The sequence below is a fragment of the Lutra lutra genome, chromosome X (assembly GCF_902655055.1).
Source record: "Lutra lutra chromosome X, mLutLut1.2, whole genome shotgun sequence".
In the NCBI taxonomy this organism is placed as follows: Eukaryota; Metazoa; Chordata; class Mammalia; order Carnivora; family Mustelidae; genus Lutra; species Lutra lutra.
In genome coordinates this window covers 55,047,564-55,065,541 of record NC_062296.1, presented here as the reverse complement: position 1 = coordinate 55,065,541, position 17,978 = coordinate 55,047,564, and the positions used below count along the sequence as shown (strand labels likewise).

At 43.0% G+C, this 17,978-nt stretch overlaps 1 protein-coding gene across 1 annotated transcript; it reads left to right on the top strand.

Annotated features, from left to right (window-relative positions):
• On the top strand, positions 1–9,149 carry EZHIP (EZH inhibitory protein). Its single transcript, XM_047715122.1, has 2 exons — positions 1–133; positions 7,213–9,149. Exons 1-2 carry the CDS (start codon positions 1–3, stop codon positions 9,147–9,149), a joined length of 2,070 nt encoding a protein of 689 aa, XP_047571078.1.
• The last annotated feature ends 8,829 nt before the right edge of the window (positions 9,150–17,978 follow it).

The window sequence follows — 17,978 nt, the reverse complement described above, 5'->3', positions numbered from 1 at the left end:
ATGGATGTGTTTGAAAGGGACTCTTCCCAAAAGCCTCCAGAAAGGGACACAGCAAGTCCACTGCCATCTCACCCTGTGAGACCCGAGCGGGAAAGCCAGTCACACTGGGCAAAGGTTTTTGACCTGCACAACTGTGAGCCAATAAATGGGGTTGTTTTAAGCTGTTAGGAGCGTGGTCATTTATTCCACACCAACAGGAAGCTAATACAGATTTTGGTACCTGAATGTGGGGTGCCGCCACTGCAAACAGCTAAAGATGTAAGCGTGGCTTTGGGGGAGTGGGTGAGGGTGAGGTAGTGGGGGAGGGCTGGAGGAATTTTGAGGTGTACACTAGAGAAAGCCTAAGTGGCCTTAGAGAAAGCCCTGTTGGGCACCTGGGTGGCTCAGTCTGTTAAGGGTCTGTGTTTGCTCAGGTCATAATCTTGGGGTCCTCCCATGGAGTCTGGTAGCTGGCTCCCTGCTCAGCGGGGAGTCCACTTCTCCCTCTGACCCTCCCCCCACTCATGTGTACGTTCTCTCTCTCCCCCCCCGCAACACAAATAAATAAAATCTTAAGAAAAGAAAAGAAAAAGCCCCGATTGCCTCCGACAGACCTTTAGTAGAAAACTGCTGAATTTCCAGACAGCGCTGGGACTCTTAACTCCTTGTTACTTTCCGTTCCCGTACCCCCACCCCCAAATTAAATCAGAATGTTATAGGTGTTATCCTATGCCTGTCCCAACATTGTATATTGGGATAAGATAGTCTATCACTTTAGTGTCACTGGTGCCAGTTGGAAAGGTATTGTGCCCTGGGAGTTGTACTGCATGGATTTTACCCAGAAACCTCATCCATGCCTACTTTCAGAGGACTGAGATGAGATTCTGGACTGATGAGCTGATGAGCTTTCAGTGAGCATTTGGAATTGAGCTGATGCCATACTACTAGGAGAAATTTGGAGACTGTGGAATGGAGTGAATGAATTTTATATATGGGACAGACTGGATCCCTGGGGACCAGGGGGTAGACTGTGGTTGGCAGAATTCTAGGATGATTGCTAATGACCTTCCGCCTTGTGTAATACCCCCTTGTTAAGTGTGCGTGTGCATTTCCAGAGAGACTCATCTGTGTGTGGATGTTCAGAGGGATCAATGTGGCAAGGAACTGTGAGAAATCTCTGGGAGATAAAAGTGGAACTAAATTCTGCCAATGCCTTGAATGAGCTGGGAAATGTATTCCTCCAAAGAGCCCCCAGAAAGAAACACAAGCTGGCTGTCTTAAATCAGCTTGGGCTGCTATAACAAAATACCATACACTGGATGGCTTAAATAAGAAGCATTTATTTCTCATGGTTCTAGAGGCTGGCGAGTCCAAAATTAAGGAGTTGGCAATTTTATGTCTGATGAAAGTCCATTTCTTGGTTTGCAGATGGCCACCTTCTTGCTGTACCCTCACAGGCTCTGTTCTTTTCATCCCCTTATGAGGGCACCAGTCCCATCATGGGGCCACTCCTTCATTATCTCATCCAAACACATTTCCCTTCTGAAGGCTTCACCTCCAAATACTATTACAATGGGGAATAGGGTTTCAACTTGCAGATTTTAGGGGGACACAAACATTTAGTCTGTAGCATTGGACAACTAATTTCTCAGACTGATTTCACCCTGTGAGGCCCTGAGCAGAGAACCCACCCACACCATGCATGAACTTCTGAAATTACAGCATTATGAGCTAAAAATGGACATTATTTTAAGCCACTACATTTGTGGTAATTTAGTATGCAGAAATAGAAAACTAATACAGATGGAGTTGCTGGGTTCCAGAAAATGCAAAAGTTCAGCTTTCAAACTGCCAAGCAGTCTTCCCCACAGTAGTACCAATTGACACTCCCACTGGCAGTTAGAATTTCAGTTTCTCTCTATTTTCTCCAACTCTTGATATTGGTAGAGATTTGGGGTATTCTGGGAGATGTTTACAGATATTTCATAATTTCAATTTGCATATCCTTGATGACTGAGTTTGGGCAATATTTTTTCTTCATAATTTTTGATACTAATATGTAGAAATATAACTCAATTTTGTAATATTGATCTTATATCAAACTAAATTCACTTATTCTAACATGATATATATATTTATTTGCTTTAAGTAATTTTGTGTAAACAATTTGTATTTCTTTTTTTTTAAGAGCTGAGAAGACTTTCCCCCAAAGACCCCAAGACATTTTACATTTATATTTTATAAACTACAACTGGGAAATGTCCATTCACAAACCAGTCACTGGAATGGTAATGAGATTACCATGACCTGGTTAGTCAAACATACTGCCCTTTATATATTAGATATATTACATTATGATTATGATGATCACAATTTTTCTTTTTTAACCAAATATATAAATACTTTGAAATTAATGCTTTGAGGGTTGAGAATCAGGTGAGAGATGATGATGAATTGTTATTTGTAGAATATTCTTCCATGTAAATGGGTTGAAATTAAAATTCTTAAGTTATATAATTTCTTAAGCAATGACTAGAGTATTTCTTGTGAAAAAAATCTGTAGCTTGTTGAATTTTTTTTGAGATTTTGTTTATTTGACAGAGAGAGACACAGTGAGAGAGGGAACAGAAGCAGAGAGAGAGGGAGAGGCACGCTTGCCCCTGAGCAGAGTGCCTGATTTGGGGCTCAATCCCAGGACCTTCAGATCATGACCTGAGCTGAAGGCAGACACTTAACAACTGAGCCACCCAGGCGCCCCTTGTTGAATTTTTTAAATGAATTAATTTCAAAAAACAGCCCTTCTGCTATTTAAAAAGCACAAGATCATCATAGAAAATTTAACACCTACATATATCAAACTCTTAAGAATAGTTATCACTGGAAGGATTGTGATTTAAATTTTGTCTTGACCTTTTCTGAGTTATCTAAATGCTCTGTGACAGATTTTGTCAAACTTGACAGCTTTGGCATTTTGCGTCAGACAACTACATGTTGTCAGAGTCTCTCCTATGCACTGAAGTAATTGGGAGTATCCCTGGCACCTGCATACTAGATGCCAGGAGCACTTCTCCCTCTCTTCGACATTTTCAAAATTCTCCCCTCCCCCATTAAGGGGCAAATGCCCCTGGTTGAGAACTGCACAACAGTGAATAAAATTCCAATATATGTAGAGAGCTTAGGTAGATATAAAAATACACAGATGTAAATATAGATCAGCAGATAGAGTACATCGTGTCCTTTTTGTATATCATAGATATTGTCCCATGGTACTAAATTTTTTTTCAAAAACATCCTGTAAAAGCTGCATGTTTATTCTATGGACATCCGATATCCTATTGGAAAGTGAGATTGTTTCAGATTATTTAAAATAAATGACACTATAATAATCACCTTTGGGCATATAACATTGTGAGTATATGAATATTTCTTCAGAATTAGTCCCTAGAAGAGAAATTGCAGCGTCAATTTTAATTCTCTTTTTAAGGTTTTTTTTGTTTTGTTTCGGTTTTTTGGGGGTGTTTTTTTGTTTGTTTTTAGAGAGAGAGAGAGTAGGGGAGGGGGCAGAGGGAATGAGAACCTCAAGCAAACTCTGCTGAGTGCAGAGCCGAAGGTGGGGCTTGATCCCATGACCCTGAGATCATGAACTGAGCTAAAACCAAGACTCAGTTCCTTAATCAACTGAGCCATCCAGGCACCCCTAAGACTTTTCACATGTATCATTAACCTTTCCATCAGGCAAAAATGTTATGAATTTATAACACCATCCAGTAGTATAAAAGATGGATTTTTTTACAAACAGCTCAAAACCTTATTAAATATTAAAACTTTTTTTTAAAGATTTTATTTATTTATTTGACAGAAAGAGAGATCACACGTAGGCAGAGAGGCAGTCAGAGAGAGGGGGGTAAGCAGGTTCCCTGCCAAGCAGAGAGCCTGATGCAGGGCTCAATCTCAGGACCCTGAGATCATGACCTGAGCAGAAGGCAGAGGCTTAACCCACTGAGCCACCCAGGCGCCCTGAAACTGTTTTAAAAGCACAAATAGCTGCACTTTTTTCTGAGTATAAGAGTTATGTATTCTCACTGAAAACATTCAGAAGATATAGTATGAGAGACTAAAACTCATCCTTGTAGTTATTTTTCTTCTATGTGCACATACATACACATACACTATCTCTAAATAGGAGCACAAGGAAAGAAAAAGGAGAAGGCACTGAAGACACACCAGTGGGGTTAAAAGGGAACTTAGAGACTTCCTTAGCATAAAGTTTGAGAACTTTAGAGAAGATTATATATGTCTCCATTATATAATTTGTATATATATAATTTATATATATAAATATATAAAATATATCTCATACATACCATATATAATAGTTATGTATAGCATATATATCTAAATACTATATATTATATATCCATTATGTCTGCTGTATATGACTCCTTTATATGTATTTATTTTTTATTGTGTGAGTGTGTATATATATATATATGTATATATACAGACACATCCTTCAAAGAGAACAAGGAATAGATGGAAGCATTTTAGTTATTACTAAGTTAAGGATCATGACTGGGTGGCTCAGTAGGTTAAGCACCTGCCTTCAACTCAGGTCATGATCCCGGGGCCCTGGGTTTGAGTCCTGAATCGGGTTCCCTGCTCAGTGGGGAGTCTGCTTCTCACTCTCCCTCTGCTGCTCTTTTTATCTCTCTCTCAAATAAATAAATAATCTTTACAAAAAAAAGTTAAGGATCATGACTAAGGCCCTGAGATTCCATAAAGGAGGAAAGGAAATATCTCAGAGAGTAAATTGAAATGACTCCCAAGAGGAAACTGGATCCATGAAACTGGTGAAAGGTGACCTAGAATTAAGAGAATGGCTTCAATATAAGTTGGGGTTCATAACCCTAAATGACTAGGACAAGTATAGAGGATATAGTGGCCAACAGAATCAGAACAGGGATCACCAATTCCCACTGTGTCCCTAATCTGCAAGCCTTCCCTTTTCAGGAGGTAGCACCAATGTCTGCCCAGATACTTTGGCCAAAATCTGGGAGTCATCACTGATTGCTGTCCTTCCCTCATTATCTCAGACATTTACATTTTCTCAACTGAGGCCTCAGACAATGACATCATAGAACAGAACTGCTCTACCCTCTCTGAATTCCAGATTTATAAAAGCCATGAACATAATTTAATGGATGCTGCTCCACACTATACTATATATAGTATATAGAATGGTAGATGACCAGAACATATTCTATTCATTTATTCTTCATTTAAATCCATCCTTCATCACTATTTCATTTTCCACATTGTTTTTGTTCAATTCCCATTCCATCTTTCATATTCTTATGTTTTTTATTTCATTCCATCTTTTAATGTTATTTTAAAATTTATAATGTGTATTTCATAGTCAATTCATTTCAAGCCATTGCATATTTTTCCATTTTGTAGTTTTTCCCATTTCAATTTGAATTTCCTTCTATTTGCTATTTTATTTCACACGATATTCCATTCCATTTTTCTTTTTTTTTTTTTAAGATTTTACTTATTTGACAGAGAGACACACACACAGAGAGGGAACATAAGCAGGGGGAGCAGGAGAGCAAGAAGCAGGCTTCCTGCTGAGCAGAGAGCCCAATGTGGGCCTGGATCCCAGGATGCTGGGATCATGACCTGAGCCGAAGGCAGCCACTTAATGACTGAGCCACCCAGGCGCCCTCCATTCCATTTTTCATATAACAATATATTTTTCTTTCATTCCATATGCTATATTTATTTCTGTTGTGCATTCCACTCCTTTTTTTCCCCATTATATTTTATTCAGTCTCCATCCCCTTCAATTTCCCATTTCACCTCCACTGCAATCAGTCTCCACTTCATCCCATTCTACATTCCCTTTCAAATCCATTTTCCATTCCACATTATTTAACATTCCAAATACCATATTCCATTCTATTTTGAGCTGTGTTTCAGTCCCGTTACTCATCACCCCACTAAGTATCTCATTCCATTCTGCCAAAATTGCTGTAACAGCAACTTTCAGGAAAATCAGTTATCAATATTTTTATCAAAGGATTACAGATGTGCATGGTCGGTATTAATAATTTTCTAGGAACTTATCCACAGTAAGGTTATATTTGAAACTATGAATAATTTTTAGCAAAAAGGATATGCCTCACACTGATGTGTTTATAAAAAGTTGGGAACGTGTTGATCAATACAGCAGTGTTTAAAAATGTAAGCTTCCTCCATAAAAGGAATATTTTATAGTTACACTGACCTTGTGGAACCATATTTATTGACATGGGAAGTGTGCTTCTAGACCCAAAACACAGGTTACAAAATAGTAGTATGCGTAAATAATTCCATTTTATGAAACAGAACTATGAATTATTTAAGAATGGCCATTCTACCAAGAATGAAACATTTCTAATATTTTTCCCCTTGGGTATGTAGGAATTGAGGTTCTAGTTTTCCTAGGTTAAGTTCTATGTGCTTTTCTGTTTTGGGTTCTGAGCATGCAGTAATAATAACTTTATTATAATTATGATTACAGTATCCAAATATTAAACTTTAAGTCTGCATCACAGCATAATAGAGAACCATAGCCAAGAATGGAGACTGGGTCAAACAAATTAATGTACATTCATCAGTGGATTACTATGCAGCCCATACAAATGATGATGTATATTTAAGGACAGCGTTATCCTTAATTCAGGGCAACGCCAGCCCATGCCTCAGGAGATGAGGTAGGGGGAAGCATGTTACTTCAAAATCCCCCTCTGATACAAAGCAGTGCAGAAATCCCGAACCAAGACAGCAAGGGCCCCATCCATTTTCTTGATTTCAGGCAGCTTTCAAGACTCCACTGCAGAGTCATCCAGATAACAGGGAGAGGTTCTGGGACGGTCTCTTCCAGAGTCAGACACAGGCCGTGTCCTGTCGGGATTCCAGGAGGGATGCCCAGCTCAGCAGTTAACTCCTGTTGGCCAGTGTGGTATTTCTTTCAGGCCACTGCTTGAAAGTTCCACCACCAGAGTGGTGCTGACAAGCTAAACTGATTTGGGTTACTCAAAGTGTTTATACAGAAAGCATCGCCACCCCTGTGCGGTCCAGGTATGGATGGGGAATTCACAACGTGGACCTAGCAGCAGCAGTCCCCAGAACTGCAGAGCACACGGTCTGGTTTGGCGCCGAACGGAGCTAGGTTGGCTCGCTCCCTTTAAGATGAGAGTCACGTGACAACTGACCGACCAATCAGAAGCGAAAATCCAAGCAGGGTACGCCCATCCTCCTCACTCCTTCCCCCGGAGTTCTACTCAGGCGGCGTCTGCAGCCACGCTCTCACGTCTCTGAGAAGAGAATCTAGCATTATGGCCACTCCATCGTCCGACAAGAAGGCGCAGAAGCAACTGCAGGGTGAGGTGCCCATAGGGCCGAAGAACGAGGTTGCCTCTGCCCCTGGCGATGCCCATAGGGTCAGCAACCCCGATCCTGGTGCCTCCGTCCCCTCGGTCTCGAGCGGTCTTTCTTCATCGGGTGGTGGCGCCCCACACAGCGGCACAGCAGGTTCCTCTGCCTCCGCCCTGGCTGCCGTCGGCGCCATTTCGATCAATGGCGAGGGCGCGGATCTGCCCTCCACGGCCCGTGTGCAGGCGAGGGAGCGTGCCGACCTCCAGGGCGGCCGCAGTCCCCACGCTGAGCTGAGATGTGTGGTGCCCGGAGCGGGCCAAGGTCTCCAGGCCTCACACGCAGGTGGCGTGGGCGCCGTGGTGCAAGCCATGAGGGGAGTTGGCCAGGCCAGCGGGCCTCCGACCCTGCCCACGAGCCTGGGGAAAGGCCGTGGGAGGAAGCAGCTCGGCCGCAAGGAGACTGCCCAGGTTCAGAAGCCTCCAGGGCGTCGCTGTCTGTTTCCTGGGCTTCTTGCACCTCAGTGCCCCGTGCCTTCGCCGCCATCTTCTCCGGGGTCTCAGCCCAGCGGCCGTCGCCGTTCTCGGGCTTCTCCGTGGGGTCAGGCAGCCCAGCCAGGCCCTGCCCTCCGAAGTCAGGCCCGAGCACCAGGCCCAGCTCTCCGCAGTCAAGCAGCCAGGCCAGGCCTCGCCCTCAACAGCCGCGCCACCCCGCTAGGCACTGCCTTCAGTGGTCATGCTTCCGGGTTGGTCTCTGCTCTTGGCAGCCGTACATCGGCACCAGGCCCTTCTCGTCGCCGTGGTGCACCCGCGCCAGGCCCTGTTCATCGCCCCAGTGCTTCCGCGTCAGGCCCTGCTCTCCAGCGTCGCCGTGCATCCGCGCCAGGCCCTGCTGTCCCTCGCCGCCATGTGCCTGCGTCAGGCCCAGCTCTCCGCAGCCGCCGCCGTGCTTCCGCGCCGGGCCCAGCTCTCCGCAGCCACACATCCGCGCCGGGTCCTGCTTACCGCAACTGTGCAGCTGCTCCAGGTCCTGCTTACCACAACCGTGCTTCCAGTCGCCGTGCATCTGGGCCAGGCCGTGCTCTCAATAACCACGCCAGCCCACCAGGCCCTGCTCTCCGCAGCCGTGCATCGGGGTCAGGCCCTGACCTCCAAGGCCGAGCCAAGCCGATAGGCCCTGCCCTCCGCAATGGCTGCTCGACTTTGGGCTTTGTCCTTCGGAGCCGCACAATCGAAAGGTCATCCCCTAGAAGCCGGGCCTCTCTACCTGTGCCTACTAGCCTGAGTCCTCCTTCTTCCCCTGGGGTAGCCTTACGAAGGCTGGTCTGCCAGAGCAGCTCAAGCTCTCCTAATCCTGAGGTCCCAAGCGTTGATGCCCAGCCCCGTTGGCATGCAGTCCGTATGCGTGCCTCATCTCCCTCTCCTCCTGGTAGGCTCTTTCCTTTCCCTGAACAGCTGTGTGGTGAAAGCTCCTCCTCTTCCTCTTCTGCCTCCTCCTCCAGGTCTCCTGGCCAGAGCCCCTCCTCTTCCTCCTCCTCTTCCTCTTCCTCTTCTTCCTACTCTTCCTCCACTAATTTTTCTGGCCAGAGCACTTCTTCCCCTAAGTTTAGTGGTTTGGGCTCCATCTCCACTCCTAGTCCTGCGAGCCTGAGGCGTGCTTTGCTGCCAGAGCTTGATGCCCTGAGCCCTCTCTCTCCAGGAGAGGAGGCTGAAACAGGGAGCATGCCTTCCTCCCCTATACCTCCAGTGGTGTGACAACCACAAAAGGAATTACCATGCATCCATTGACCTGAAAGGGGGTGACTGCTCTGCAGTTAACCTGGGAGGTTTACAAGTGCTCTAGCTATTAACCAGCGTAATGAGAAATTTTGATGCTGTTGTTTGAAAAGGCAGTTTTAAAGCCTCTTTTCCCCATAACTTTACTACCTAGCACTTACTTGCTATTGGCCCCTGATTCCAGGCCCACATTTTTCTGAAAAAGGCCTGCCTTTGCCCCTGTGTTGAGATTTCTCTTTTCCATGTTACCTTTGTATAATGAAATTTTTGAATGAATAAAATAAAAATGTTAACTTCATTTTTAAGATGTAGTTTTTTATTGTCTAAAAAACCATTAATCCTACATCTGATTTAGAGGATTAAAGAAAGTTGTTAGCATGCTAGCTGAGGTCTTGGGAAGAGAGAGGGAATAAAGTGCTATTCCTATAGTTATTTATTTCTACTGTCTAAAATGCAGTTTTGTCCAGGAAATTCCCATTTATATGGTATGTACCCTCTTACCATAGGTGATTTGCAAATTTAGTCAAGAAAAGGCAGCAGGGTTCAGCCCAAGGAGGGATGAAGCAGATATTCAGGGTCAGGAAAGAGAGCATGACTGTGTGTGTGTGTGTGTGTGTGTGTGTGTGTGTGTGTGTGTGTGTGTGTGTGTGTAAAGAGAATATGACTGTATGTGTGTGTTGGGGGTGTGTGTGTGTGTGTAAAGAGAATATGACTGTATGTGTGTGTGTGTTGGGGGGAATACTTCCTTCCCAGAAGGAGAAAAACAGCAGGATTCCGGAGTACAAAGGGGAAAGGTCTCAGTTTCTAGAGAATTTTCTAAAGAAGGAAAAATTTTGTGTATTGAGAAAAGGGACTCCTGAGATCTGTGTGGGGGAGAGAAAGGTCTGGGAGCGTGATTCAAGTTTAATGATACAAAAATGGTTAGATTTTTAGTGGAAAAAAATCTGTTAATGGAGAATCTCATTTAAAAAAATAATTGTGACTAACTTTGTAAGCAGGTATGTAAGGGGGTGTGGGTGTGTGTGTGTGTATAGATGTATTAGGAGAGAACTGGATGGACACGCACTACCATTCTGTGAACAGGATGTATACGTTTTTTGGAATAACTGATGGTGTGGTCTTTTATGTGCTACATTTTACACTGATATATTGCTAGTTCTATAATGAAATTCAGCTATTTTTTAGGAAGTTGTGGAAACACAATGGGAGAACACAGTAAAGGAATGGAATGAAAAAAATCAGTAAGGACCCCCCTCTACCTACTTTGCCATATTCCTCCTCTCTTTGCTTTTCTGATATATGGCTGATTCTGGCATAGACTTGGCCAGGTAGGGCCTTCCTCCTGGGCCCCACATTTTAGAGGTTACTGTCTAGTCTATATTCAGACTACAGAGCTAGGAATCCACGGGGACAATGGTATGTGCCCAGCAGGTCCCAACACCCTGCAATTTTTATAGAAAATATTTTATATTTTTTAAAGATTTTATTTATTTGAGAAAACAAGCAGGTAGAAGGGCAAAGGGAGAAGCAGGTTCCCGGATGAGCAGGCGGCTCGATCCTAGGACCCTGGGATCATGACCTGAGTCGAGGGCAGATGCTTAACTGAGAAACCCAGGTGACCCTGTAGAAAATATTTTAGGTTCCCTCATTCCCCAAGGCTGCTTCTAGATTCTGTAAGGCCCTATTCTCCTAAGAAAGGGAGGTCTGGGCCTGTGGAATACATCCTCTTAGGTCCGAAATGTTGCCAGGAGGCCACTGTTTGTAAAAACGAAGGATATACAAAGCTCGATGGTGTAGGCTGAGGTGTTTTCAGGGTTGGGTATAAGACACTTCTTGGCGTGAAATAGCTGGCAATGGGAAGAGATCAAGGACATGGGCCAAAGGCCTTAATTTGTACTTTAGCCACTGAAAATGTTAGTGACTGACCTGTATATATAATTACCTCTCGAGACCAGCCCCAGAGAACTAGAGACACCCAAGGATACATTATTTAGGAAGCCATACCTTGTCCCTGGTGGTGGCTTTGACCACAAAACGTCCCCAGTTATCTCAGACATTGGGGGAAGCATTAGTTCAGGTACTAGGCCTGATTCCTTCCTGCACTGAGCCAGCATTTAGTGGGCTAAATCAGAGATCCCACTACCATTCTGCATGCTAGTGTCTTAGTAGATAACTGGGCATTTGATGTGCTTGAGAGTGGACCTTAATCCAATGTCCTTAGCCCAAGCCCACAATACCAAAATTTGTATAGCCCCTCTGGACCATAGGCTCTTCTTCCTTCTTGTAATCTTTGGTCTTTTTTTTTTTTTTTTGGATTTTAAATGAACTTTTTTTTGGATTTTAAATGAACTTTTTTTGGATTTTAAATGAAGTTAAATGAACTCTTTTTTTTTTATTAAGTTCAGTTAGCCAAAATACACGACATCATTAGTTTTTGATGTAATGTTCAATGATTCATTAGTTGCCTATAACACCCAAGGCTCTTCACAACACATCCCCTCCTTAATACCCATCACCCAGTTACACCATCCCCCACCCCCCTTCTGAAACCCTCAGTTTGTTTCCGAGTCCAGAGGTCCTTCTAATACTCCATCTTTATGGAGGTATCAAATGCCATCACACAGTAGACCTCTATACTGCAGAATGTAAAGGATAATTTTTAAAAAAGACTTTCTTTGAGGGAAAGAGAGAATGCATGTGCGCATGAGGGGAATGTGGCAGGGAGGGCAGAGGGACAAGTAGAAGCAGGTTTCCTGCCTAGCAGGGAGCCCCACGTGGAAATTGTTGTGTTCCTGGGGGATCCTGGGGTGTGCGCCTGGGGTGGGGGGAGATTTGTGCTCAGGAATCGGCATGTGGGGATCAATGGAGATCACTGGGGAGATCGCCCTGGGATCAGCGAGGGGATAAGTCCCAGGACCCCAGATCACGACCTGAGCCAAAGGCAGATGCTTAACCAACTGAGACACCCAGACACCTGGTAAATGATAATTCTTAGATTTCCTATTACTTGACCTTTTGGCACCATTTGATACTATTGATCACTCTTTTCTTTGATACAAGTTCTTCCTTAGTCTTTAAAGAGTGTTCTCTTTGTGTTCACCCCACGTTCTCCTAGACTTTTCTCATTTTCCACACCTCTAATTATTAGAATATCCAAGGCCTTGTTTTTTTCCCCCTTTTTTTTTTATCTCTACACATTTACTTCCTAGGAGATCCCATCTAGTCTCATGTCTTCAAATATTATTTTAAGCTGGTAAATCAAAATATTGTATATTCCCACCAATTCTCTTGTACTCCAGTCATGTATATCCAGCTGCATAACTGACTTTTCCATTTGAGATGTGTAAAAGGCATATCAAACTTCAGTAATAGGGAGTTCTGTCCAGTAGAAATAGAATGCTAGCCACACATGTAATTTACCATTTTCTACTAGCAAAATTAAAAAATGTGTAAAGATACACATGACATTAATAGTTTACTTAATTCCATCTATACAAAATATTATTTCAACATGTATAAAAATTATTGAGATTTTATTTTCTTACTAAATCTTCAAAAGCTGGTATGTAATTTACACTTTCAGTATATCTCCATTCTGACAGCCACATTTCAAGTATTCAAAATAGTTGCAAGTGTGGACATCTGTGTACAGCACAGTTTTAAACCTTCTCATTTCCTTAGTCTCTCTTGTTCATTTCCTATTGAATTGTGATTCCACCTCCAGCAGTTTCTGATAATTGTGGGCTCCTGTCAAGAGAGACCTGAGGTGTCCATTTTGAGAGTTCACATGCTTCTAGCACCTTAGGGCCTCTTTTTTTTTTAAGAAGATTTTATTTACTTGAGAGGGAGAGACAGGCAGATATAGAGAGAGCACAAGCAAGGAGGAAATGGAGAAGCAGGCTCCCCACTGGGCAGGATTTCCCGACATGGGGCTCAATCCCAGGACACTGAGTGAGCCAAGGCAGATGCTTAACCGACGGAGCCACACAGGTACCCCATCTTTAGTGCCTTGTGAGCTGGGCCCCTTGCACTCACCTGATATGAAAAGTGCAAAAACCCTGTGAGTCTCTGCTGCTTTTTGCTGAGTTAGTTTGTGGTTCTATTACCAAGTTAGTCAGATGCTGTTCCATAACTTATTTCTCCTCCTGCACAGACACTTACCATGTAGGTAATATGACTATTGGTGATTTATCTTCATTTACTTGAATTTCATTTACTTGAATTTGGGGGTTTTAAGGGATGTCTTGTAACCTAGAATTTTTTTAAAGATTGTATTTGTCAGAGACAGAGAGAGAGAGAGAATACAAGCAGGGCAAGTGGCAGGCAGAGGGAGAAGCAGGCTCCATGCTGAGCAAGGAACCCCATGTAGGACCAATACCAGGACCCTGGGATCATGACCTGAGCCAAAGGCAGATGCTTAACTGAATGAGCCACACAGGTGTTCCTAGTAACCTAGATTTGCTGAAAACATTATCTACACATTTTGCTTTTGCTCTCTAGTTGCTCTGTTTTTCTGGTTTGGAGATATTGAAAAACTATACAGCCAATGCTGCCACCATCTTCCCATAACCTCCACCAAGTGTCCTTACTCCTTGAAAATTATGCCACCTCCTTCTTAGGTGTTGCCCCAATGTCTGCTGATAACAATGTGTATAGTCAACCCTTTGGTAGCTCTCAAAGAACACAATCGGAATCATGATCTGTACTAAACTGGAATAAAAGGAAAAAAGAAATTCGTTTAACAATCAGAACAAAAACCTAATGGGCATGTCACTAAAAATCTTGATAACTAAAGGAAATATTTTTGGGAACACATTTCAAAAGATTTTACTTTGTCATATTACTTTGTTGATTCGTGAAACTGGCCCCTGTACTCAGAAGACAAGGAGAAAGAGAAACACCACTTCAGATTGGTGGGTGGCAGCCTTAATAAGCAAGGGAACTTACTAATCTTGGGCTTATCTTGGGCAGCTGTAAGATGAGTAAATCTCCTTACCTGCCCACAGGAATTTTAAAAGTTTATATAGAGACCTGAACTGGGTTCAGTCACATACACTGACTGGATGGTCTTAACAGCACGTTGCTCTCCAAGGCTGCATTCTTGAAAATGGCTCCAGTTGAAGGAATAGTTGGCAAAACATATGATCTAAGGACAGGGGAGGTGGTGAGGAACCTCTGATTTCCTGGGACCATTTCATGTGTCAGCCAGTGATCTCTTGATTACCTCCTCCAACACACTTATTCTTGAAGAACTCTGCAGATGACAAAAGATTGGAACAAGAAGTAGACAATTTTATTGCAGCAATTCTCACAATCTCCTGAAGTCAGAAAGCCTGCATTTATTCCCATTTCACTGATATGGAAATTGATGCTCAGAGCAATTTTGTGACTCTTGAGATCTCTTCACTAGTAGGGGTTGGCTCTGGTGTTGGAATTCTTAGATTTGAATTCTGGCTTTCCTATTGACTCATTGTGTGTTTCTGGACAAGTTAGTTAACCTGGGATCCTAAATTTCCTCATTTGCCAATTAGGAATAATAAAAAAAACATGCCTCCTAGATTGTTGTAAGGATTAAAATGGGTGGTGAGTGTTAAGTGCTTCTAACACTATATGGTACACAGTGAGTGACTGATAAAGATGATTCTTTTTTAAAAAAGATTTTATTTATTTATTAGAGAGAGAGAGCATGAGAGAGAGAGAGAGAGAGATCACAAGCAGAGGGGAAGGGTAGAGGGAGAAGCAGATTCCCCACTAAGCAGGGAGCCTGAGTCAGGACTCAATTCCAGGACTCTGGGATCATGACCTGGGGCAAAGGCAGATGCTTAACTGACTGAGCCTCCCAGGTGCCCAAGATGGTTCTTACTCTGATTATGATCATGTACCCAGATATTTCTGACCCCTCTGCTCTTCCACCCACTCGTGCCCTCTCTGTCTCTCTAATAAATATATAAAATCTTTAAAAAAAATCAAATTAGCGGGGCGCCTGGGTGGCTCAGTGGGTTAAGCCGCTGCCTTCGGCTCAGGTCATGATCTCAGGGTCCTGGGATCGAGTCCCGCATCGGGCTCTCTGCTCGGCAGGGAGCCTGCTTCCCTCTCTCTCTGCCTGCCTCTGTCTACTTGTGATCTCTCTCTGTCAAATAAATAAATAAAATCTTTTAAAAAAAATCAAATTAGCCATTTCTGCCTGCTGCTCCCCCTGCTTGTGTGCATTCTCTCTCTCTCTCTGACAAATAAATAAATCAAATCTTAAAAAAAAAAAAGGATACCTGAGTGGTTCAGTTGGTTAAGCGTCTGCTTCAGCTCAGGCCATGATCCCAGAGTCCTGGAATCGAGTACTGCCCTGAGCTCCTTGCTCAGTGGGGAGTCTGCTTCTCCCTCTGCCTGCCATTACCCATGCTTGTGCTCTCTCTCTTTTTCTGATAAATAAATGAATTCTTAAAAAAATCAAATTAGCCATTTCAAAAATGGGAAGAACAAATCATTATTGTACTCACTTAATAATATAAACACATTTCCACAGACTATTGAGCAACATTTTGCCAACACTGAAAGTCACTGCATACAAATACAAAAATAAAGTGTTAAGTTTCCAAGGTACAAACTCTAGGAATTTCACAAATTTGAACTTGAAGTAGTTATATAAATGCTTATGAGGAGAGTAATTTCCCTCCAGACATCATTGCATCTTAATCTATTTAATGGATGAATAGAATACACCTGGGGTTAACATTATTGACTGTAAGTTGCTTTGTGTACGTTACATAGCATGCAGATATACCAGATAAGAATCATCATATATTTATAATTTAAGTACTGTTTTAACATTTATACATATACCTTTAATTCATGGAATAGCCCTAGGAAATATGTGCTTATGTTGAGCCCGTTTTTTACAGATAAGGAAATTTAGGAACAGAGGCTACATAAGATATAGTATGGAAGAAACACATGTTGAGTTTTGGACTCTGTCATGGTCCTTTCCAAAGTTATGAACTTCCTTCGTGAAATAAACTGCATGATATGCTCCTATACAGAGTACTACTATTCTGCCAAGTGTAAAGTGATAGTTTAGACACATTCATCTGCTGTTGTTTATTATGAGAAGTAGTGTTGTTTTTGTGATGTGTAAAATTACTCTATCCACCCAAACTTCAAATGGAGGTAAAAAATTCCAGCTCAGACACATTAACTCAAAGATACATTAAGAAATAAACTAAAGTTATTTTGTTATAATTTATTATAACATTATTATTATGTAAGTTATAATTTATTGTTCAGGGAAGATTAATCTACCTAGAATCAGAGCAGGAAGTCAGGACAGCAACATCACTGGCCTCTGATTGAGAATTTCTGTGCCCTCTCTAGGATAATGAGAACATATAGCTTCCCTTTGTGTCCCCGCATCCAAGTGGTGTCCAATCTCCAGAAATCATGTACTGGCAAAAGGAAGGTGAAAGACTTATCTCAGGGTCCTGTATCACTCACAGCTGGGCTGAACTTTTACAGGCTTTCACAGGCTTCCACTGTGGTGAGGACCCAGGAAATACCAGAAAGACCTTCTTTCCCTGGAGTCTTTCCCTGAAAGTTACTTGCTGATCAACTACTATGCTGTATAAGGCTGGCTTTGTGGCATGTGACTGGAGCAGTTCCACAGACCCCTGCTTGGTTTAATGATGTCCTGCCACTGTCTTGAAATTCTTTGTTTTTTGAACAAGGGACCCCATATTTCATTTTGTACTATGCTCTGTAAAATACATACCCAGTTCTAATACTATACTGAATAGATTTTTAAAGAATTTATGGGCAAGCAGCGTCCAGGAAATGTTGCCGGTGGTTGTGAGTTAAAACAGATGAAGTCAGGGCACTTGCGTAGCTCAGTCAGTTAAGCATCTGCCTTCAGATCAGGTCATGATACCGGGGTCCTGTGATCCAGCCCTGCATCTGCATCCTTGGGCTCCCTGCTTAGCAGGGAGTCCGATTCTCTCTCTCCCTGCCCCTCCCCCTGCTCACGGTCTTGCGAAATCTCTCTCTCTCTCTCTTTCAAATGAACAAATAAAACATCTTTTAAAAAAAGTAAAACAGATGATGTCATTGTTGGGTCCCCCAATAATGGGTCTGTCTGTGATTAAAGGAGCAAGACTGATACAAAGCAAAAGTCAAATAAAGCTTTATTTCGCGCCAAACATTAAGAATCAAACTGACTGTCAAACAGACCGGTCGGGGCCGCCCCTTACAGAGAGGACGACCCCTCTCTGTTTCACAGGTTAACTTTTATAGAGCAAAGGCCATGTGGTTGGGCCTGGCCACACAGGTGGCCAATGAAATTGTAACACACAGAGAAAGCTGCACAGTCATGCTAGGTGACCAATTGAATTACAATTCACCCTAGTAGACATTTGAACCAGCCTATCACCTTGGTCAGAATTGGCGCCCAAAAGGTGCCCAAAGGGCAGGGCCCATACTCCTTGGTAGCTAGGAGACAGTGTGCGCCCCCACTGATTGAATACCTCCACCTGGCCTGACCCACCCTTGTATTTGGACTTTGTTACCTGGGACTGGTTTCCGGGACTTGTTTTTTAAGTACGTTCCCCCGGGGGAAAAGCAGAGTCAATTTAAGTTTTACAACAAAATGGCAGTTCAACCAGGGTGGGGCCACTCTGGCTAAATAGGCCCTTATATTCCCCCCTTTTCTTGGGAGATTAGTCAAATCTTTGACTTTCCAGCCAGTTCTATGTCCCTTTTTAATGGCTGCTGGACTATTTTAATGACTCCAGAGTAATTTACACAGAAACAGCATTTCTCTCTTAG